At 35.3% G+C, this 22855-nt stretch overlaps 2 protein-coding genes across 2 annotated transcripts in view; one reads left to right on the forward strand and one right to left on the reverse strand.

Moving 5' to 3' along the window:
* The first annotated feature begins 590 nt into the window (after positions 1–590).
* Positions 591–2861, forward strand: LOC143914303 (sesquipedalian-1-like). The gene is made up of 4 exons (XM_077434478.1): positions 591–1114; positions 1183–1371; positions 1447–1560; positions 1632–2861. The coding sequence occupies exons 1-4, from the start codon at positions 907–909 to the stop codon at positions 1781–1783; spliced, it is 663 nt and encodes a 220-aa protein (XP_077290604.1). The 5' UTR covers positions 591–906; the 3' UTR covers positions 1784–2861.
* Positions 2862–9737: 6876 nt separating this feature from the next.
* skd (mediator complex subunit skuld) overlaps positions 9738–22855 on the reverse strand; it is a 55569-nt gene continuing 42451 nt past the window's right edge. Inside the window, exons 3-24 of the mRNA XM_077434939.1 lie at positions 17460–17544; positions 16959–17042; positions 16453–16586; positions 16031–16377; positions 15845–15948; positions 15502–15766; positions 15297–15424; positions 14786–15023; positions 14579–14701; positions 14222–14497; positions 13931–14139; positions 13625–13850; positions 13323–13554; positions 12430–13250; positions 12156–12348; positions 11843–12066; positions 11546–11758; positions 11097–11472; positions 10741–11018; positions 10391–10660; positions 10032–10306; positions 9738–9953 (exon numbers count right to left, since the gene is read on the reverse strand). Coding sequence (XP_077291065.1) covers positions 9821–9953; positions 10032–10306; positions 10391–10660; positions 10741–11018; positions 11097–11472; positions 11546–11758; positions 11843–12066; positions 12156–12348; positions 12430–13250; positions 13323–13554; positions 13625–13850; positions 13931–14139; positions 14222–14497; positions 14579–14701; positions 14786–15023; positions 15297–15424; positions 15502–15766; positions 15845–15948; positions 16031–16377; positions 16453–16586; positions 16959–17042; positions 17460–17544 — 5234 coding nt within the window. The 3' untranslated portion in view covers positions 9738–9820. The remainder of the gene's footprint in view (positions 9954–10031; positions 10307–10390; positions 10661–10740; positions 11019–11096; positions 11473–11545; positions 11759–11842; positions 12067–12155; positions 12349–12429; positions 13251–13322; positions 13555–13624; positions 13851–13930; positions 14140–14221; positions 14498–14578; positions 14702–14785; positions 15024–15296; positions 15425–15501; positions 15767–15844; positions 15949–16030; positions 16378–16452; positions 16587–16958; positions 17043–17459; positions 17545–22855) is intronic.

Here is a 22855-nt window from a genome sequence, read left to right on the forward strand (position 1 = left end):
AAACAAAATATATTGAGATAGAAAACCAATGTTTATTAAAGTGGTGAAATAAAAAAATTGCCAAATAAATGCAAAATAGCAAAAAAAAATCCGTAAAAATAATATATTTTTGACTTTTAAAATTTGCTAGACAATTAATTATAAGTATTTTAAAGCAATGAAATATAACAATTAATAGGAAAAATATCTGACTATTGATTCCAATACTCACTTTGAGCGTAACAATCCTAAATTTTGAGTTAAAGACCGCAAAAGCCAAAAAACTGTAAAAATCGCGCATTTTTTTAAACGCTCATATCTCGTAAACAATCACCCACCAACAAAAATCAATATCATATACGAATTCAGCGGGTCAAACCTAGTAAAGATTGGTTAGTCTCCGCTCTGGTAACTCAAAAACGTGATTTTTTGTTGCTCAGTGTAATTAGTTTGTGAGCGTGAAGTGTGAGCCTAGCCACTAAACAAGAACAATAATGCTTAACGTTAATGATTGGAATAAAATTTTGACTCGTAGAAAAACGTTAGTGTTGAAAATAAATGTAATATATTTTTTTATAAATGTCAAAAGCATGGCCGTATGTTGAGATGTTACGGTTACTATATGACAGTGGTGCGCCGGTGACATTTATAATCGGGATGGGGCGCGCCCCCTTTAAAATCACTGTTGCGGGGCCCCCATCACTTAAGCTCGACAGAATTTTACGAATTAAATTGTATAATATATAAATAATAAATATTGTATATAGTATATATTAAACTTGTACTTAAACACGATACCAAAACCTGAGGAGATTATAAATTTATACAATTTAACAAACATAACCTAAAATATGAGTAAATATAGTGAATTTGACCGGCTTGGTTGTAGTATTTAATTCTTAGAAAAGTTATACGCTTAAATAATTAATGGCGTTAAAAATCAACGAGAAAGTGCTCAGTGGAATCGCTAGCTCGACGAGCCCCGTTGATCGAGAAGGGTGGCTAAATAAGAAAGAATCGAGTAAAGGGTTCGTCAGACGTTGGTTCGTGTTGAAGGGTAACTTACTATTTTATTTCGAAAAGAAAGACGACCGAGAACCCGCCGGAGTTATCATATTAGTCGGTTGTAGAGTAGGTTAGTATACAGTTGCATAATTGCATTTAAAAATATACATTGGTACTTAACAATTCGACACATTGCAGAGTTGGACGATGACGATAAATTGTTCACGTTCAAAATCGTCTTCCATGGAATGCAAGATAGAGCATATGTATTGGGCGCCGAGAGCCAAGATTCGATGGAACTTTGGATGAAGGCTTTAGCGTGTGCCGGATTCGACTATATGAAATTGATGGTCGCTGATTTGCAGCGGCAAATCGATGAACTTGAAGGTAGACTTGTTTTTATTTTGTATATATTTCAAACGAGTTAAGTTTGCTCACATTTTGTTTGTATTACAATCACAGAATCGACACCGAAAAGCAGTCTCAACGATGCTCCAAAAGCTCCTCCTAGAGAACAGCGGTATAATCCATTTAATAGAGTACAAGACGCCGGCATGTCCAAACAGACTACTGCTGGTAAGTTCCACGCTATTTTATTTATGGTTTTAGATTTAATTTGTTATTAAAATGGATATAATTTGTTTTAGCGGGGACAGAGGCACAGAACAGTTCACACAAAGATATAACATTCCACGAACTTCACCTAATGTTTGGCAAACAAATATTGCAGGATCGTGAAGAATGGATTAGAAAAAAGAAACAGGAAACCGATTTGGAAAAACCACTTATTCAATTTTAGCACCTATTGACATGTTAGTTTTTAATTATTTTAACACTTTTACTTACTCGTCAATGGTACCCATCACATCTGAGATTATTTGCACTTAATTTCAGCTCGAATTAAAAACTACATATAATATCATTATATTTTATTCCTTGACCAAGACTTACATATGTTTGTATTATTTAATGCTTTATCCTTAAGTTTACAAACTAATTCCTAATGTTGAAACAATCACAGTGTAATAAAATTTGTACCGTAAGTATGTATAATATACAAATTTAGGTGTTTTTTTTTTTACCATTTTTCGTTATATGTAAGGATGGTTGAGTATTTGAGGATTATAATGTTAATATATCCTTTAAAATGACATCTATTGACTTAATATTTATTTGTACATAGTTTTTAACTTTTAATTTCATTTTAGTTTGAGGTTATGTATTTTTTAGTTTGTATTAATTCTATCAGCACTTTTATGAAAGTTGTGGCCAGTAAGAGTTAAACACAGTTTGCCATTGCACTTTATTTTATATATAAGATTGCAAATATAAAAAAAAATTGGATTATTCTTATGAATTCGAAATATTAATAATAATATGATTGAATCTTGCCATAGTATTCCTGATGTCTGACCATAATTATTTCATTTCATTGTACATTCCTACAAGTTAGTTTGGATTTGTAAAAAATCATAATAATTTGCCGATAGGTTTTTCAATCAAACACTATATTTATTCAATCGATCGTTTTTTGATCGGTCAATGTTATTGATTCAGTCCTGTAATACTCATTATTCTGAATAATTTTGTGATTTACAAAAAAATATATTTGCAAATGTTTGGACATATAAATACAAACTACGAAGACAAAATTTGGTAAATATGAACTCTGCCTAAAATTATGCATATTAAGTAATGCCGTCTCTCTTTTATTGTACCATTATAACTACAATAAAAAATATACTCAAAAGTAGAGAGAGTTAATCACAAAATTATTTGAAATTAATTATTGCAAAATATATCTATTTATGTATTTTTTCATGCATACTACATACAATATGCAAGTATTAATTATAAATAAAATTTATTTATTCGCATTTTTGTTTGTATTATTAGCAGTCCCTATATGTGAAACCTTATTATGTCGATGCAGATTGCAGTCTTCTTAATTGAGTCTTATAATAAGGACATTTATATTTCCCCGTGTGTCTGATTTTCTAACTTTGCTAGTCATCAGAAATCCAATCTCCAAGTACTGCTTATACTTATTGTCTGAGAATATAGTATATGATTTTTTCCAAAATGTCACCGAATGCGGACGATGTCTTCCAATATCCATCTAATATTTCCGGAGGACTAAAACTAGAGTAGATCAGTTCAAAAGATAAATAACTGCTTTCAAGCATTAAGATATATAAATAGGAGTTACTAATTATTACATTACCTTCAATACTGTGCTATATTTCAAGTTTTCAATGCACAAAAACTTATATGAAAATGAAAATTGATCTGTATGATTTAATTATAATCAACCCTCCAATAACGCGCTACATGCTTCCCAAGAAAACGGAAAAAATAAGGATTATTAAGAAAAAATAATAAAGAAAAAGAATGAAATTGTAAGAAAACAATACAAGTACAATAGACTTTGACTATTCGTCAGGGCGATTGTAAACAACATCATAACTAACGTTCCATCAGTGTTCAAAACAAGAGAGCAAAAAGGATTATAAAAACATGTTTCATTTAACTAATGAATATTGTTCCAATCCCTAGCCTAATAAGTCATAACCAGGGCTGTGGAGTCGGAGCATTTCAAACGGAGTTAGAATCGTAAAAAATCAACTGATTCCGACTCCTTTTCATCATTTTCTTTAATTAATAGTATTACAGTATATGTCAACTAGTCCCCTATTTTATTGAAGTAAATCCACTAATAAATCTAAATTTAATAATTCCTTTATAAAGATCATGATTTTAAATAACATTGTAAATAAAATTGTTGAATTGCAGGTATTTTGATGTTTTGTGGCCAAAACCGGTTGTTTCCTCAGTCTCATACTTTTTTTATACTCATTTTGCATTGATTTATTTGTGTATGAAATTCATACACACACTATGAATGTACTTACTTTTTATTTGTATACCTATTTCATAACCAATAATTCAATAAATTGGATTACATGTAAATTTTTAGTGATTTAATTTTTAAAATTTAAAAAATCGCTATTATTTTTATTACTAACAATTTATACATTGGCAAGAAAAGTCAATCTTACTAAAATCGTTCAAGTTGGAGTCAGAGTCGAGTTATAAAATATTGTTATAACAAGTCGGGGTCAGTAAATTTTGATCCCACTTCACAGCCCTGGTTATAACTAAAGCCCGGACCCTGAGGGGGCCGTTTATTGTTCAAATGTTGTAAATGCATTGTTAAAAGTTCGCCGAACCTTTTTTACAAAGCATTTACAACAATTGAACAATAAACGGCACGCTTCCGGTCCTACCTCTAGTTATAACAACTTAAGAGGGCAGCTGGTCATGGCAAATAATAATACACGTTCCAACAATATTGAATGCAAGACAGCAATAAAAAAGTTTTTCTACGACGTTAACAATAGCCATAGCGCAACAAAAGTAAATCGCCCTAATGACCATCCAATGTCTAATTATAACGCCCTTTGAGAACCCACTCAAACAGAGGATGGTCCCAGTCCCGAGTTCGGTGTTCAGCATTCATCATGTATGGACTTGTTACAATGTAACTTATTTTCTTACACCTTTTTAATGAGCCTATCTAGCGCGTTATAGAAGGGTTTATTATATATAATACTGTAACGTAGAGATTAAAAAGGCCTTGCCATAGGAATAAACAGTATACAACAACCAAAAAGGTTTTGAGACCTATCGACATATGACTACTTGCTGAGAGTACATGCTGTGTATCCGGCGGTTTAGTTCTTCATTTGGAGATGGATCGTTGACGGAATATCAATAAAGTAACTCTACCAATACTCACTGCGTCTTTCACTCCAATCTCAGAAACCCCTCTACACGTCCAAGCTACAATATGTTGCGTTCGATATATTTTTATAATTCTTAATACTATAGGAGGAAAATTTTTGGGAGGCATGTAACAGGTTATCTTACATAAGTGGAGATATTTTCCTCAAATTTGTTAAGGAAAATAAAAAGTCAAAAAATTAAATATGTAATATTTTTTTATTCGTAATTACCTATGTATAATTATTTATAAAGTTATATTAATATCATGTATTTGAAATGATTTCTAATGATTGCTCTAGCTACAACTCATGTGTTGTCTGTATCTGTGAACTATATACAATTCCCAATTCCCTAAAATTGACAATTTCTATAACAAAAACAGTATTTTTTATTTTTATTTTATTTTTTAATATTTAAATTTACATATATGTACAAAAGAAAAAAACAACCGAGTCTAGAAGCAGTGTCGAGTTAATTTAAGAGTATACATATATACATGCATACGCACACACACACACACATTTCGTACACACACACGCACGCACTCGCATGATAATGTTCAAACAAAAACATTATATACAGTCACCCGACGCTTTTATAACATAGACCACAGCCTCCGCCCCGCGAGGACAACCTGAAGCGGAGCAGACGGATATCGGCCGATTGCACACAAGGGGGGCACCTAGTCACACAACATAGTAATTACATTTGGCCCCGGCTTCACATCCATATATATATAAAAAATTAAAATCTGTCACTATCCATTTTTTTAGTTTAATTTTAATTATATAAATATACATACAATCAACCTTTTTTTAAATCATATATATATATATATATATATATATATATATATATATATATATATATATATATATATATATATATACACATATATATTCAATAGAAAAAAGGCGATAAAAACATATATGAATGGAGGAAAAAGAAAAACGAAATAAAACGATTAATTTAAAATATTGAGTTAATAAAATATAAAAAAGGGGATTAATTGGCTAATTTTAATAAATATTCTAATCGCGCACGTTAGTACAACCGTACACGTTTAAATTTATCATGTCGCTATGATCAATCCAAATACGCTCGTCCGTCTAAACGTAGGGACGCTAACATGAAACTAAACAGGTCGTTTCATACCGAATTTAAATTTGACGAGTCGTCGCCACGTCAAAACACTACCGTGTGAAAATCTCATTTCGGGTCTTACATCATTAGAATTATCAAAGAAAAAAATCATTTGGGCACGTCAAGTTTCTTTATTTAACAGGGAAGAACATTAATGGAGCGAACAACGAAAACGAGACAGTTGGATATCTGTGATCATTGTTTATACAACCGAGTGAACGAATGAATCCGGCATCTATCATCTTTGGTCGATCAACATTGTAACAATCAGTGAAAAAAAAAAAAAAAACTTTAATAACACACCCACCTGTCCCCCGTGTAATTATTTGTCGGAGGGTGAGGGGACGTCTAAAGGTAATATTTTATAGACTATATATAGTCACACAGAACATTTGGCAAACAGTAAGGCGGTTTTGCATTGTTATTGCTTTTAAACAAACGAGATGCATACAAACATACATATACATATGCGGGCACTCATACACAGCACATTTAAGAAACTCGTCGAAGAATTTCAACAAACCCACTGACGTTTTCTTCGTGAGTAAATAACAAATTGATCACAATAAGTTAATATTTACATGCAAAATGTACGTCAAATTCATACTCGTGAGGAACAATTACATACATAAATGCATAAGCGCAAAATCAAAATTCACAAAGCAATCGAATTGTCTTAAGTTAAACGGCCGATCGGTATCGCAGAGCAATGGTGAATGAGAAATGTTAGCATCTGTCCAAAGACAAGGTGAAGAGTTATTACAACAGTGATGTGTCGATCGAGCTCTAATAAATTGATAAAAGTATTAAAAGGAAAACCGTTTGAATTGTACTCGTAATCAGCACAGTATAAAATGTCCCATTGCTAACGTTTGGAAGTGAAAAAAAACAATCGATGACAGTGACAAATATCCGAGTGAGTTGAAAATGAAGTTAGGACTCTAATATACATTATATCGATTTTAACAGAGAGTCAATAGTATCTTTTATTTAAGAAAATAAAATAACTTAAAGCTGATACAATATATAACTAATCAAAGACGACTTTAAACTATCTTCGACATTACATTGTATTTTAAAATATTGCAAAAAAATAAACAAATCTACAATAATAATAAATATCTATCTGCAAATAAATAATTTTTCTTAAAAAATATATTATTCGGTAGAAAAAAATAAATTAAGTTCGTTACATTTCATTAAAAAAGAATTCACATTGAGATTAGTTTCATTATACATCAAAATCATCCTTAGCACGCTTATGCATGGAAGCATATTTACTCTTCCTTGATTAATAAAAAATAAATGTCATGAGCCTGTTTCGAAAAAACAAAAACCATAGAAAGGCATGTACAATTCCAGAGTCAAATTACACAAGAATCACTTAAATGTACAGAAAATTCATCGCAAAAAATCATTCCATTATAAATTGTGTAAAAAAAAAATGGTTGGTAAAAGTAATCAATTTATCTGTATACTGTATTTTCACAATTAAAAAGTAATACTTTTTCATTTAAATATCTTACCACGGTAAATTCTTCGTTTGAGAATTTTTGATCATATGAAAAAATCACAGTTTTTTAATTACACATTATAATTTTAAAAAACGAAACTCAAATTATAAGTGCACGGAATATTTGGGAATTACGTAAACAAGATGACATGAATCGAACCGTGTCAAAGGTATGACCGTGAGGAAGCCGTAGTTTGTCAGTTTTAAAGTTCAATACTCACGAACTACACAACGATTTGTTTTCCAAAAATTACAATATCTAGAATTTATAATCAACATCGGAGAATCACATTCGTGATGTTTTTTTTTAATCTCTTTTCACACTTTATAGATTTGTTTAGAAAACAGTTCTTATTTTATAGAAAGATGTATATCTTTGGAATGCAAGATGATCGTGAAATATGAAAGAAAACAAAAAAAACAGGGCAGGTTAACACTTTACTGTCTGTTGAACTTGAATGTATAAATTTGAAATATGAGTGATTCGTAAAAATAAGTAAAAGATCATCGTAGTCATGATTTACCTAATGAACATTATTTTCACATTTCGTAATACAAAAATAGAGACCTATATTGATCATTAAGATGCGATTTCTACGTTTTCTGTTCAAAATGGATGTGAAGAATTTTGGATACATTATAAAATTTTATTCTAACATTTCAATACAACTTTGAAAACATTAATATTACTATATTCAATTAATCTTTCTATTAATATTTAAAAATACTAAAAATTGATAAACCAACGATTTTCAATTTAATTTAAAACATATTTTCTCAGACGACAAAGTGTTAATATCATCAAATGAAAAAACAAAAAGGCAATAATATATGTATTTATATTTCAGTCGAATTAACTTTAAGTAAAAGATAACAATGTTTCTAATTCATATTCCATTTATCTATTGCATATCCAAAGAAAAGGAATGTAATAAAAACATATTATGTAGCAACAGGACCCCTTGGCATGAGACCATTATAAATACCTCAATAGATTATACATTGTAGATCACAAATTCATACATACTGTATAAAGTATTTACCAGTAAACGGCATGATAATAATGAAATAATATTTAAACTCTCAAATAAATCTATAAATTTAACTTTAACAGCAATACGATTTTTAACTATACAAACCATTAGAGTTTAATTATTAACATTATACAATTTCAGATAACTTATGCGTCAGCAGACACCAACTGAGCACTACCGAATACAGTCTTAAAAGTATTTCAGATCTTCATCATGCAGTAGTTCACTCGCATTACAATGCACGAAATGGTAAAACATCAGAAAAGATGTTATAAATAATTGCATTAAAAAGTAATATGAAACCTTTTACTAACTAATGACAGCATGCTCTCAGATATGCACATATACAATACAATATAATGCCATTAATTCATAATAATGATGTATTAATAAATTAGCTTTGGATTCAAGTCAATAGTTCATTTTCACCATCACACTTAAATACATTGTAATAAATATAATTAATATAAATGAATATCACCATCGGAGTTGCATCTTCATTTAAATTATTAATTTTTGACATTGATAAGCAATGTCAATATTTTCCGCAGTAAGATATATGCATATGTAAAAATTTGGCAAACAAAAAAATCAAAAAAAAAAAGTGAACCAACACTTGCTGTATAAAATTCTAAAAAGATGGTCTGCTGAAATCAAATTATTTTTCTGTGGTCCCACATTAAACTTACACAACAATATTTAACTAGTTCTATAATATACTGTGTCGTATTTCAGAAACACAATTTTTAAATAAGTTCAATTTGATGATAAGAACAGTTAGATTACATTTCTATTTCACACAGTGAAATTAAAATGAGATATGCCGTATCAATTACAATATGGTTTACTTAGAAAGTTGTGAATTCAGGAGCCTATGAATGCGACAAAGAAAATGAACATAAAATCGTTATTCAGCGATGACCTTCATGAGATTCCAAATTGAGACGAGTTTTAAATACAGTTGACAGCAAAAAAGAATAGACGTTATTATGCATGGTCTCCCCACAGATTTACAAATAATATTACAGTATAAAAATTAACATGAAAGATTAGAAAAATTTTAACATATGCAGAATATTGATGCATTAAGTGATATTCACTCCAGTAATGGTAAATTTTCAAGTACCATGTCTGTGTATATACCTTAAAGTTTGATTAACAATATTTAAATCAAATACATACATTTATCAAATCTTAAAACTTATGTAAGTCCCTATTATCTTGATAATACTTCGTGTATTAAAACTGGTAAAAAATGTGTTTTTTTTTCTTCTTTTAATCTGAGCAAATTAAATAAAAAAACTATATATAAATATATATATTAATTTTTCAATCAGCTGAACGGTAAGGAATGATGAGACTAGACTAGCGCAGAAGTCAGGTGATAGAGCTGCATGAGCACTTGAACGTGTGAAGGCAAACACGAAAGACGGTCTTGTGTGTTGCAATCCAAAGCGAGCCACGACAACGCATTATAACCCTCCAAAACATATCTAAATCAAAATATAAAGAAACGGTTATATAAAGTAGCGCACACTTGTATAAAAATTAGATATTCAAGGGTACATTACCTAAGTACATCAGTGGTATAGTGCGAATCGAGAGGATGTTGAGGCGAACTAGAAGGAGGCTGCTGTAAAAAATCATCACTCGTTTGTTGCACGGCCGGTGAATGCAAATGTAAGGCATTCTTCAGGAAAGCGGGACAAGCGGGAGCGGCATGTGGACAGGCTGCCCACCACCAACGTGGCATTCGACCCAATGGAGCCGTGCTTACAAGGTAACCTAAGGCCAATGGTTGTTGCAACAATGCACCAACTTCTTCCCACGCACCACTTCCACCAGACTAAAATACATAAAATAAATATTTAAGACATTTGTCGAATTCAAAATTTACGTATAATAAGTTATTATAATTATCGCTACTAACCCTAGTGTTGCCGTCTTCAGAAAGTGGTGAGTGCCTTCCGTGTGCGGCTGTTGGACGACTCGGAGATCCAGGACGGGAAGTACCTTCACCTTCCCTCTTTGGACTGACATTAGGACTTTGCATTCCCGACGGCCATCCATTGAAAATATCACTAAAGTCATTCATACTTTCTATTCCATCTTGCATGTCATCATCCAACGCAGAGAAGAGTTCATCATCTCCCAATTCGGGTCCGTTTATATGTTGTTCTTGAAACGCGGTCTGCGAAGACTATAACATAACACAATAAAAAAAATTAAATAAATACAGTTGAATACAAATAAAATAGCAAAATATATTAATGTAGTTACTTGAGTGGTAGCGCTAGTAGGAAAGACTAATATGTGAGTACACGTAACGTCTTGAGGTGTACTAAGCTGACTGGCAACAGCAGCCTGACTGAAACGTTCGTCGGGAGTGAACTGATCAGCCATAAGCCGCAATGCTGAATCGGGTTCCGTCGATACGAGACACGCACTCAAAATACAAGGCGCTCCACCAGGGTATAATAGGCTACAGCTCGCGCATACTTCACGGAGCTGAGTAGAAGCTTTCAGAAGGTTTTTACGAGAAAGTAGCCAACTCCAACCTTTAACGTTATGATATCAAATTAGTAACAATAAAATAAACTTCATTTTTAAATAAAAATATAATTCTGAATCTGAACCTTTTAATTCTCCATGTCCAATCCTTCCAATTCGCCCGACAACAAGTCTCCAGGGCTGTACAGATTGACTCATAACACCAAGGGTAAAATCCATTAATTTAGTAAGGCCAAGTCGACGAGCTGGTGGTGCTCGACGACGTCGTGGTCTACCAGGAACATCAACGTTGATAGTACACGTTTCTAATATTTCACCTCGACCATCAGTAGCGGCTGCAAGTAGCCAACTCTGATCAGAAGATAAACAGTATGATAGGTAAAGAACAGAGCACGGCTCTGGTGCTGCTTGACCAAAAGTTTCCGCGAAATCTTTCAATGGTCTCGGCGGAGCTAATACATATGGTGGTGCATATAATCGGTACGGCATACGGTTTTTCTCCTATAAAAGTAAGTAAGATTTTAGCAAGAATTTAACGAGAAGATTTAAAATAAAAACATATCTATCCACTTACATCTTTATTTTTAAGGAACAGATCAGCGTTTGCAGCAGTGCCAAAGCCGGTGAGCGATTTAATACTGGTTGTGTGTGCAAGCTGTCTGCGACATTGTGAAAATACACTTAAAGCTAAAGAGCGAAGGTGTGCCGCTCGCCGAACGCCACGAGACCCCAATGTTCCCATACCAGCGGCTGCACCAATTTCAGATATACTTTCAGCCGATATCATCTTTAAAAACAAAAATAACAAAATATAAAAATTGTCATACATATCATATATATAATATAACAATATTGAAAGAAAAATGAATACCTGAACTGTAACACTAGGTCTAATATGATCAGGTAAAACTTGAAGTAGAGAAGCGGCGGAACGTAGCATAGCAAGACAAGCGATACGACGATCACCACCCAAACACGGTTCAATCAGGTACACAACGATACATGGAGCATTACCCTCTTCATCATCATTTCCAACACTTTCACTTATACATGATCCGACAGGTGCATTAGCTGGATTGGAATTACCATCTGCTTCTGAATAAGTAATGACAAAATATTTATATTCAATGGAACGGTCGTGAAAAAGAGGCTGCATATTTGATAAATCTAAAATTTAAGCTCACCATGATCACTTTGTTGAGCAGTAGGTGTAGGAGGATGATCAGGCGTAGAAGGAGGTGCCATAGGTGAAGGAGCAGGTCTCTCCGTAGGAGTAGCTGGGGGTGGTGGTCGAGCTCCCCCTGTACCTTCACCATTAAGTAAAGTACGGTCCAGCAGCACATTACTCAACGCAGGAGCTAATATTCCTCGACATATCTGAATTTCAAAGAATACATATATTATTTATCATAAAATATATCGTAAATTTCTACAAAACATGGTGAAATGAAAGTTTACCTGATGGTATAATTTGAGAATTTCCGTTGAAGTATTTTCAGGTAATGCATTGAACCAGTCATCGAGAGGTTCACTGCGAGATGTGCAAGGAACTCGATAAAGACCATCTTTAGAAACTCGCGCCACTGGTGCGTGGCGACCCAGACGGCACTGTTCATAAGCAGCCGAAAGATCTCGAAAAAAGTATTGTACTTTTGAAATTAAAACAGCACTATCAGGAACTAAAACGACGTATCCAACATCACGCGAGTATGAATACGGTTCTAATAACAATTTATCCCAATGATGAATCGCATGTGGCGATAAAGAGACCCAATCACGATCATGACCGACAAGTAACGTGGGCACTGGTTGAGGTTCACAAAGATCTTCCGTGCCTCTACCGGCAAGCCTATGGAACTGCCTCCATGTAAGCGGTCCCGCAACAGCATCCCACATTCGGGTACTGCATTTCTTCTGAATAGCGTCTTGAAGTAAAGGTTGCAGTCGTCTCATAACACGAACTACATCACGGCCACAAGTTGGAGCAGGAGCTCTTAAGAAAGGCCAGCTGTGTACAGCGGGAGCAGAGCGTCCAGCGGCTGCTTCTAACGCTAAAGCAGCTGCTTCACCGCAATCTGCATACTCCAGTAGATGGATGCGGGGTTCTGGATTTGACCGTTCGGATGCTTCAGCTGCTGCCAGATGTAAAGAGCTTGCTACATTTCCTAACACACCACATTGTTCTCTCACTAATTCCACTAATGAAGCAGCAACATTTTTATTAGAATCACAAAAAGCACCACCTTCTTTTTTGTACTTGGCAGGATCTTCTGCAACACCTAAATATGAAGAAAAGAAAAATGAAATTTACATTTGAAGATCAAATCAACATTCTATAATATTTAACTTACCAGTAATTTCAGCTTCATCTTCATAAAAGAGACCAGCACGATATGCTAATCTTCTATTAACAACTGCACTGAAACCACAGCTACAACGAATGGGTTCTTCTTCCAAAAGCCCATTATCACCTAAAGCAGGCATTGGTGAAGGTATACCCAAATTACTATCTGGAGAAGCCGGTGATCCGCCTCCACCAGATAGGTAAACTCCACAATCAGCCCCACGAATATTACCAACCACCTAAATAATCAAATTTATTTATAAGTATTTTATTTTTTAAATTAGAGTTTTGTTTTGAAATGATAATTACCTTGTGACCAGCGTTACACACACACATGGTACAGCTGTCAAAGTTGTGATCTCTAAATATATTAAGGGCAGTATCCGCAAGAAGAAGATTCAACAAAAGAGCACAAGCTGGAGCAGATGGTGGAGCGCTCGAAGCTGGTGATGGAGTAGGCACTAAAGGTGGTGGTGGGGCACTTCCTATACCAGACACTCCACCGACTGATGCAGGTTGTGATATTGTACCAACACTAAAAATAAAACAAAAAATAAATTAATCAATTGAATTTTTGTTGATTCCATATTTTTTCACATGCTGTTAAAAATATACCTATGAAGATTGGCCATATGGTGGGGAGTGCGAGAAGCAGGAGGTCTTTGTGGCGCACGAGGTTCTGGTGCAGAAGATTGCTGTTGCCAGGATGGTCTATATATGCAATGTGAAGGTGGTACTGTACTAGATAAACCAGACAACGCAGCGTATTTTGAAGATCCTACATATTTACATATAGTTGGTGATTTGAAAACGAAAGACCAATCCTGCAAATAAAAAAAATGGTTAGAATAAATGTATAGGAAACAAAAATACGTATACCTTGAATAAAAACTAATAATTTCATACATCGATTGGCTCGTCTGGTGGTGAGCCACATCGCAAACTTAGCGATGGTTGATGCTCAGGCTCGGGTAAAGGAAAGGCAACTGGTGATGGTTGTGGATTATGTTCTAATGAAGGCGGCGTAGGAAACATTTTAGATAATTCCTCATGTCTGACTGGACATGCACGACTATTAGTTCGGGCTATACTTCCCATATTGCCGATAGTCGTTATTACACTGTCCTCTCCTCCACATCCAGCTATACTTTTGTTAGAATCAGGTGGTGTATGAACTTGTAACTAAAACAATAAAAAAAATTCAATGATACCCATCCTAATTCTTTTTCTTTTAGTTTTAATACAATCAATCAAAACACTTACGAGTCTAACTGTCTCATCGCCACTAGCATCATCCGAGTTATCAAAAATTTGTTCAAGATCTTTATATGATGCTTGTAATCCATCTGACGTGAATAAATTTTTATTTTCTTTATTCGTATCATCCTAACAAGAGACAGATTCATAAATATACTAAGAAATCACTATTTGATAATAATTACTCAAAAATAAACCAAAAAAATGACTTACTTGATTGGGTTCTTGTTTGATTTCTGTTTTTATATACGATTGTAAAGAACCGTTGCAGGGTTGTGGCTCCACAGGAGCCATTTTCGTATGATTGTGCCCAGCATAAAGATCTTCACTTCTCCGCCACGGTGATGGCTCAAACCAGCCTCCCCATGAATTCGCCCCCGCCTCTCCACTAGTACCCACACTTACAGCATGCCCTTCCTCGTGCTTGAATTTTTTAATTGGATGGTTTAACCTAAAAAAAACAGCATTGAAAAACCGTTGTTTATAAGAAAATGTAACGAAAAAATTAATGCGACCAAAAAACAATAACAAAACAAATCATGTACCCTTATTCTGTCTCACAGTTTAAATTAAATCTCAAATAAAACCGTGTTTCCCAGATGGGCAAATATGAATTGTATAGCGAAAAAAAGATATCTCACAATTGATTTAGTATTGTAAAATCGTAAAGCTTCGCAATTAACTAAAAAATATATAGATCACTTTAAAAAAATAAATAAATTACCAAGCATGAAGAGTGGAATAGTCATAGAGTAGATCTAGGGGTCTTTCCTCCTCCATAGGATCAGGTTCTGGTTCTTGAAGTGCTAAGATTGGTCTTTTTAAGCATTCAGCAGGAGATCCCACAGAACCCTATTTTAATAACATTCATAATAATTAAAATATCATTAATAAAACAACATATTATGTTGATGAAGAACAGTACTAACTTGGTTGTAGTTAGTTCTTGGTGTATTTGGAGGGTGGAGGGGCGGGGGCGTAGGCGCGGGCGTATGCGGCAATAGCAATGGAGCCGCAGCAGTTCTCGGAGTTGGGGGTGCAGCTGGGGGTGCTGCGGGTGAATTAGCTATCGTCGTCGACACCCCACAACTCGCAGGTCCTCCAGCACTCGCAGGTGGAAGTGGTGATAATGCTCCACAACTGCCAGGCGAACCTCCACCAGGTGTACCTTGTTCCATGATATTGTTTGTACATCTAATAAAAATGAAAATAACAATATAATACCATTAAAAAAATTTTAGACAGAAAATTTTGAAAAGAAAAAAAAATTACTTAGAACAACAGCAATTGGCTCTCCGGGTAGGGTCGACAAATTCCCAATCTTTTGTGGGTTTTATATCCACAGACACATCATTGCCACCGACCAGCTCAGACTCCTAAGACACATAAAAATATGATTAAAAACAATGTTCAGAAACTAAATTAAGGGTGGATAATAGAACAACGAAGTCGTCATACCTGTTGACCAATACCAAGATCAGTGAGAGTTCTACAAGAAAGAGCAGCAGATGTACGAGGAGGTAAATATTGAGTAGCATGAGGAGGTGGTGCACGTGGAATAGGCGGTTCTCCATCATCCATTTCAGTCAGAAGTACATACCGCGCGGGATAACGCATACGTGCACCACCTACTGCTACTTCTACCGTAACCGGTTCAGATCCGGAATTGGTAACAGGATAAAAGTGTCGCCACGCATCAAGTAATCTAGCAGCACCCGCATCATTATTCGCAGAGTTTCCTCCATTGCATGCATTATTAACTTGATTGATCAAGGTACCCGCTAATCCAAATGGTGCTAGGATTACTGAAAATAAACAGACATTTTTTAGTACAAACAAGAACTCAAAAAAGTTTCAATACATGAAAAACATAAATTTACCTTTGGTTTGATGAATGCCGGATCGTAAGCGGGAAAGTCGTCGCACTGGAGGATGTTGTCTAACATCAACACTAGCGCATACCGTACTCTCACCGTGTACGAAAAATGCAAATGAAAATGATAAATGCCAACAGCTGAAAAAGAATTACAACGGTGAATTAGTTTGATGATTCTGTTATCACATAAAATTATCAAATGTATGACAAAAAAATGTATGGAAAGGAACGAAGTACATTTTCAATCTTTTAAAAAAAGTACACAGATATTTCCAACATGATCTAGGAAACTTAAAAATCAGAATAATGTAATACTCAAAAACAATAAACAGAAAAAGTTTCCAATAAATAAATTTATGATTAACAAAAGAGAAATATTTACATGTGAATCACAAAAAGTGTTTTGAGGTTAAGTATTTAAGCTTTTATATAAAATAATGTAAATATTTCCTTTTTTCATTCAATTTAATAATGAAACGAATAAAAAAAACCCATAAAACAAATTTATACCTTTTGACAATATCCTCTTCATCTCCATCATAAGGCTGTACAAACCATTTTCCCAATCTAACAAAGTCTCGTGATAGTAAACACCTGAACAAAACAAAAACATTTATGATAAAAAAGAAAGGGGTCAAAATATCAAAAAAATATTGTAACTACAAACGAGTACCAGAAATGAAAAAAGACCTGTATTTTTTAGATTTTGAGATACATCGGTTTTTGTCATTACATTGTACAAGGAATACAAACGTGCTTTTGATACACACTTAAAAACAATTTTGGGGACTTGATCATATTTTAAAACATTGTCACTGGCATAAAACCGATTTTAAATTTTTTGACACTTGGGCCCTTTTTATTTCCGGTATTCAAATGTATAAAAGTAGTAGGTAGGTGAAAAAAAAAGAAGGTGCAAACATTCGTGCGCCACCACACAATTACAGCAAATGCTATGAATTATCAAATCAAAACAGACAAAAGTTAAATATTGATCAAACCCATGCTCACCTTTCTATTAAATTATGGAGGGCTTTGAAAAGTAGCGACCGGCATTCGTAGGAGAGGCCACTTTCCCAAGAGCCCTGCTCACATTCTGAAACGAAAAAATAAAATAAAATATTAGAAAATGAAGAGCTTTTTTTAATAAGTAGGCATTGACAACTATGACCTTGCCGAGCAGGAAACGTCGAAAATTATGAATGAAACTAGCGTGAAATTCGATTATAGTATAACTGGTGGGTGTCGATAGAGGGGGCGAGTGTAACGTTTACCTATTAATAAACAGAAGGATTTCATACCGAACAATTCTCAAAAATAACGCCAGAAGCGAAAAATTTCATTACACTTTCACGAACTTAAATGCGAGGCGGAGGAACGCAATATTAAGCATTATTGTCTTCGTGCATATGAGAAATTACTTGGAAACGTCTCGAATAATACAATTGCATTCGCGAGAAAACGCTACGCGTTCCAAATTCGAAACACGTGAACTCGCCGTGTTTACATAAAATCGTCGTTACCACACACATAAACAGCGATTTTTCCTCAGAACGAAAATAAAAAAGCACCAAGTACCTCGAAAATTCGGAGGAAAAAAAATCGTGGGTAAAAATGGAGTGAAGATATACGTTGGCGGACAAAGTGAAAGCGTGACTCGCGGTTGCATCGGAGCGTGTTAGTTTTGCGCGGAAAATTCAAGCTAGACAGACAGACACACTGTCTGTGCAGAGTTGGTAAAAGGCACGCGCCCACTTTAGAGGACTTATACGCCACGCAATAATATCGCACTTGCGAAAATGTTGCCCTTATCTTTTCGATGTATGTACGTATGTATATATGTGTGCACACCTAAAAACTGCTCTGTCTGTAGAAACGTTCGCCGAAGTGGAATTGTAGAAAGTATGTTTACCGGTGAATGTCAACATATCCTGCTAGGTTGCATTGGACGCGCTCGCTCACACACACACACACACACACACACACACACACACACACACACGTACGTTCAGAAAAGCAAAAGGCAGACATAATGGAACTGGTGAAAAAGAAACGGCAATGATCAAAACTTTAAGCTAGGTGACTGGTTGAAGGGTAGACGGGGGAGTGATGCTTGAATAGTACTCGAGATAATGTAGACAGAAGGAGCTGCGTTGGGCAGACGAAAAAAAAAGCGCATGAAACAAAAGTAAGCGCGTCGAGGAGGTATTCAGCAGCCGATTATGCAAAGTTAAAAAAATGATGACGATAAAATAAAAAAATTGTTTCAAATTCAAAAATTACATTTTTAACGGTACACATTATAGAATGTTACGAAATGCTATACAATTTTTTTCCAACAGAAACCGAAAGTTTCTTACTACCCCTATATGTAAGTTGAGGGATAAAAATAGGATTTCCTTTTTTTGTTTTTATTTTTTGACAAAGGCCGTTGACCCTTTAAGTGCACTGTGGTTATGTATGTATGTGAAATGTATGTAGATGGTCGGTATCATGAGACCGATCTCTTGAGCGGAAACGCTTTGGGGAGGGTAGGCTCCGTTAGCTAAGCTGAACATGAGCCGTTGAATTATGGTTAAACAATCCGAGACAAAAAGAAAGTCAACACCTCTGGTGGAGTTTTATAATATGATACTCTTGTCTACGTGCATTTTTCGACGGCAAAATATCACCTATGTAGATTGTTAGAAGGACAGATTTTGAAACGCAAACATTTTTATCAAGGCTAAAATTGAAACCTCAAATACTATATTACCACATTGCACAAAATATCCAATCGAGGGTAGAGGGATTATTAAATGAATACATATATTTTTGCTACAAATTCAATAAATGGACAAAAAAATATATTACTATTTCTATTTTGATATTATTGTCAGTGGTTTTTTTTTTAATATAATTTATTTGGGGTCGTCTGTCCATTCTTCCACATGTACCACTGTACTAAATAATAAGAACCCAAATATGTCAAGACGAAAAAATTGAAAGCAAGCTGATAAGAGGCTTATAAAAATGATGACGATTTGGAACCACTCTGTAATGTCACTATGGCAAAATTTTAATATAAATACATATATAGCCAGCAGCATGGCTCGGTGGTTGGGCTTTTGCCTAGAATCGAGAGGTGGCCGGGTTCGATCCCGTGAATTGACCTCGATTGAAAAGAATTTATTCCGAGTATATTATCTGTAATGCTGCTTAGTCTTAGTGCTCCAAGTCGATCATTTCCTATTCGAGTTTGTCAATCTTTCTGATTTCATTGTTGAAACGGTTCCTCCATTAAATTGGCTAAAAACCATCCTATCTACTATGCCACCACTATTTGAGTATGATTTATGTACAATAAAATATGTCTTGTTAATTTCGAGTTATGCAGTGTCTCGTAATTCAGCGACTTACGTTATAAAAATTGGCCAGGGAGGCGCATTTGAGTTTACCTGTTAGGCATTCCTAAATTCTTACAAAACGTATGTATGTACTGTTCGATTAAGTATGCAATAATACTGTAACGTAGAGATAAGGTGATTGGTGCTCGTCAACCACTGGTTTATTAGCGCTGATCACCGGATCTCGCATTGGTGCCGTATGAATAAACCGTATGCAACGACCAATAAGGTGATCTCGCGATCCATCGACCAATGATCTCTCTATGATGAGAGTACACGCTGTGTATAATTAGGCGGATCTATTCCGTGCTTCATTTGGAGCTGGCAGGCCGACGGATTAAGAACAATAAACTACCTCTACCACTCCCGCATTTTTCACTCGGATCTCGAAAACCCTCTGCACGACCACGATAAAATACTATTAGGTAAGCTTTGAAGAAAAAAAAAACACTAGAATTGATAAAAAAAATCCCCAAAATACACAGACACACACACACACACACACACATTTTTTTCTAGATCATTAAAACGTGATCAGTAATCGATTCTGAGTTCGAATCAGTCAAAATCTCGAGTTCGAATTTTCGCATGATCACAAAACTTCATCTATTGTTACTACGTACATATATAAAGTAAAAATTGAAGGAGCAGTGTAGGACACTCAATGTTTACATTATACAAGGTCGAATGCACCATTGATAATCAAATCCCTATACAACTGTACTTTTTTAAGCCGTGTCATATTTTGTTCATAACTATTTAATAAAAAGTGTTAAATTGCCAGCCCCCATACAAAAGTTCGAAGACTACAGAAAAGAGCATTTCCGTTACCTCCGGTTTAAAATCGAACCCTAACAAAAGTTCTGATGTCGGTGGCATGGTTTACACGCGTTAGATAGCGAGTACACGTGTCCAACATCGGGAAAACATTCACCCAGCCCCGAACGAAAGTCCTGTCGACCGACAATGTCATCCCCACGGGGAGATTCGATGGGGAGACGAGCTCAGGAATGTGCATTGCGGTTACGTTTTGAATATGATGGGCAGGTGGTGGAATGGGGGGGTGGGGGTGGGGGTGGTGGTGGGTGGGTAGTGCGTGTGGGGCGGCGCCCCCAATCGATATTGGCGGTTCGGGAGCGGCGCCGCTAGCCACCGCGGGGTCGACGTCTCCGGCATGGGGGATCGATATGACACCCCTAAACCACCCCCAACCCCTCCGGCCACCCACACACGAATTATTTTTCGCCCGCGGGACTGACATTTCAAATGAGGCGCCCATTTACGGAAGAAGGGCTCACCACCCCCTGGTGGGGCGTCGACCCAACTACGCAGCGCAAAAATTGCGACGAACCCTTCCGTCGACCGGGAACAAAGCGAAAGGTTCACAGGACTTTAAGCGTGGGGTTACGATAGAGTCCAATATCATAATAAACATCTGTTGTTTCTCTACAGTTATTTTTCGAAGGACGTTATCGCTGCTTTATACACACGTATCATCCATCAATGAACGTATTTTACGAGGCATTATTATGCAACTGCATTCTAACGCGTTAACTGAATCAATAAAACTTACAACGATGTTTTGAATTGTGGTCGACTTTTTGACCCTTGATCTTGAGAGCATTTATGACAGTTGCAAAGTATTTGAGACGCGTATGGGACAGGTTTGATACATACATATTTACGACAAACCCATATGTGAATGCACTTATACATGTTGGGTTTCGCAGTGTACATACATACATACTTATGTATGCGTATATAATGTTACTTAATCAGACATTTAGTATAACAATAAATTTAAAGCTGAATGAAGATTATTTCATCTCGCTTAGTTAAGGGATGAGGATCGTCAATATACGATTACTAAAAGTGCAGGTGAAAAATCTAAATCTTCGAAATGAATTAGATATTATGATGAAAAATATATTGGACCGAACATATATATGCATTTGTGAGAGATGCGGCTATAAAATTAGGACGGAGTGCATCAACCGTTTTAAAATCAAAAATGCCACTTTGCTTAAAGCAAAAGTAAAAGATCTTCGATCAATGTGTTTTGCCAGTGTTAACGAATGGATGTGAAACTTGGAATTGAACGCCAGTGATCTAATGCACTCCAAGAAGTATGGAACGCCGTATGCTCGGTATAGCGAGGAGATATACATAGGATGCGAAATACGTGGGTATGACAAGGATAGTGGATATCGTGGAAAGAGTGCATACATTGAAATGGCAATGGGAGGGAGCTAGAAGAATGGACGAAAGTTGGGCAAACGAAGTGCTGAAATGGTACCCGAGAGAATGTAAATGGCTAAAATGGAGAGCCGCAAAAGAAAAGGTGGGACGAAATAAGAAAATGTGTGGGGTGAGACGGATGAGAGTTGGGCAAAATAGAGACGAATGTAACAAAAATGGTTCACTTGTCAAATTCTTAAAAAAAACATGCTTTTTTGCTCTCTTACTTCGAACACTAATGGAGCCGTCTATTGTTATTTGAAAAGCATCGATTCAGCGCCGATTTCTGCTCATAACTAGAGTTCGGCGCCTCGGTGTGCTAAATGGGTTCCCTATTGTTTCTATTGTTAACCTTTTTCTTCCTCTCTAAAGAGCAAAATAAAAATTAATAATAGTGAACCATTTAGCGCACTCAGGCGCCTAACTCCACTCATAACTAAATATCGGCGCCAGCGTGCTAACCATTCTCAATTTCAATGGCCAAAATTTTTTTTTGCTCTCTAGCTTTGTAGTTTGTCCTTTTTCCTAGAAAATAGCACGGTCGCGCCGAAGTATACTCGTAACTTTCCAACATATTTTATCGACGAAAAAAGCGTCTTGAATTCTACGATCCTTGCTTATCACGAGCACAACATTTTATGTACACACATGTGTTATCCTTATCGACTAACCAATGTGCGCAATTTGATACTACATTTCCGATAAGTTAAACTTGAAGCGGATGGGCAAAGCCACCGAGCATTTAATCTCCTTTGCCTCGATTAAGTCAGTGGGGGGGGAGGG

Source organism: Arctopsyche grandis, chromosome 7 (genome assembly GCF_051622035.1).
Source record: "Arctopsyche grandis isolate Sample6627 chromosome 7, ASM5162203v2, whole genome shotgun sequence".
Classification (NCBI taxonomy): Eukaryota; Metazoa; Arthropoda; class Insecta; order Trichoptera; family Hydropsychidae; genus Arctopsyche; species Arctopsyche grandis.

Coding starts and splice junctions, on each gene's coding strand:
- LOC143914303 (XM_077434478.1), top strand. CDS start 907: ATGGCGTTAAAAATCAACGAGAAAGTGCTCAGTGGAATCGCTAGCTCG. Junction 1,115..1,182: donor ATTAGTCGGTTGTAGAGTAG/GTTAGTATACAG, acceptor GACACATTGCAG/AGTTGGACGATGACGATAAA. Junction 1,561..1,631: donor GTCCAAACAGACTACTGCTG/GTAAGTTCCACG, acceptor AATTTGTTTTAG/CGGGGACAGAGGCACAGAAC.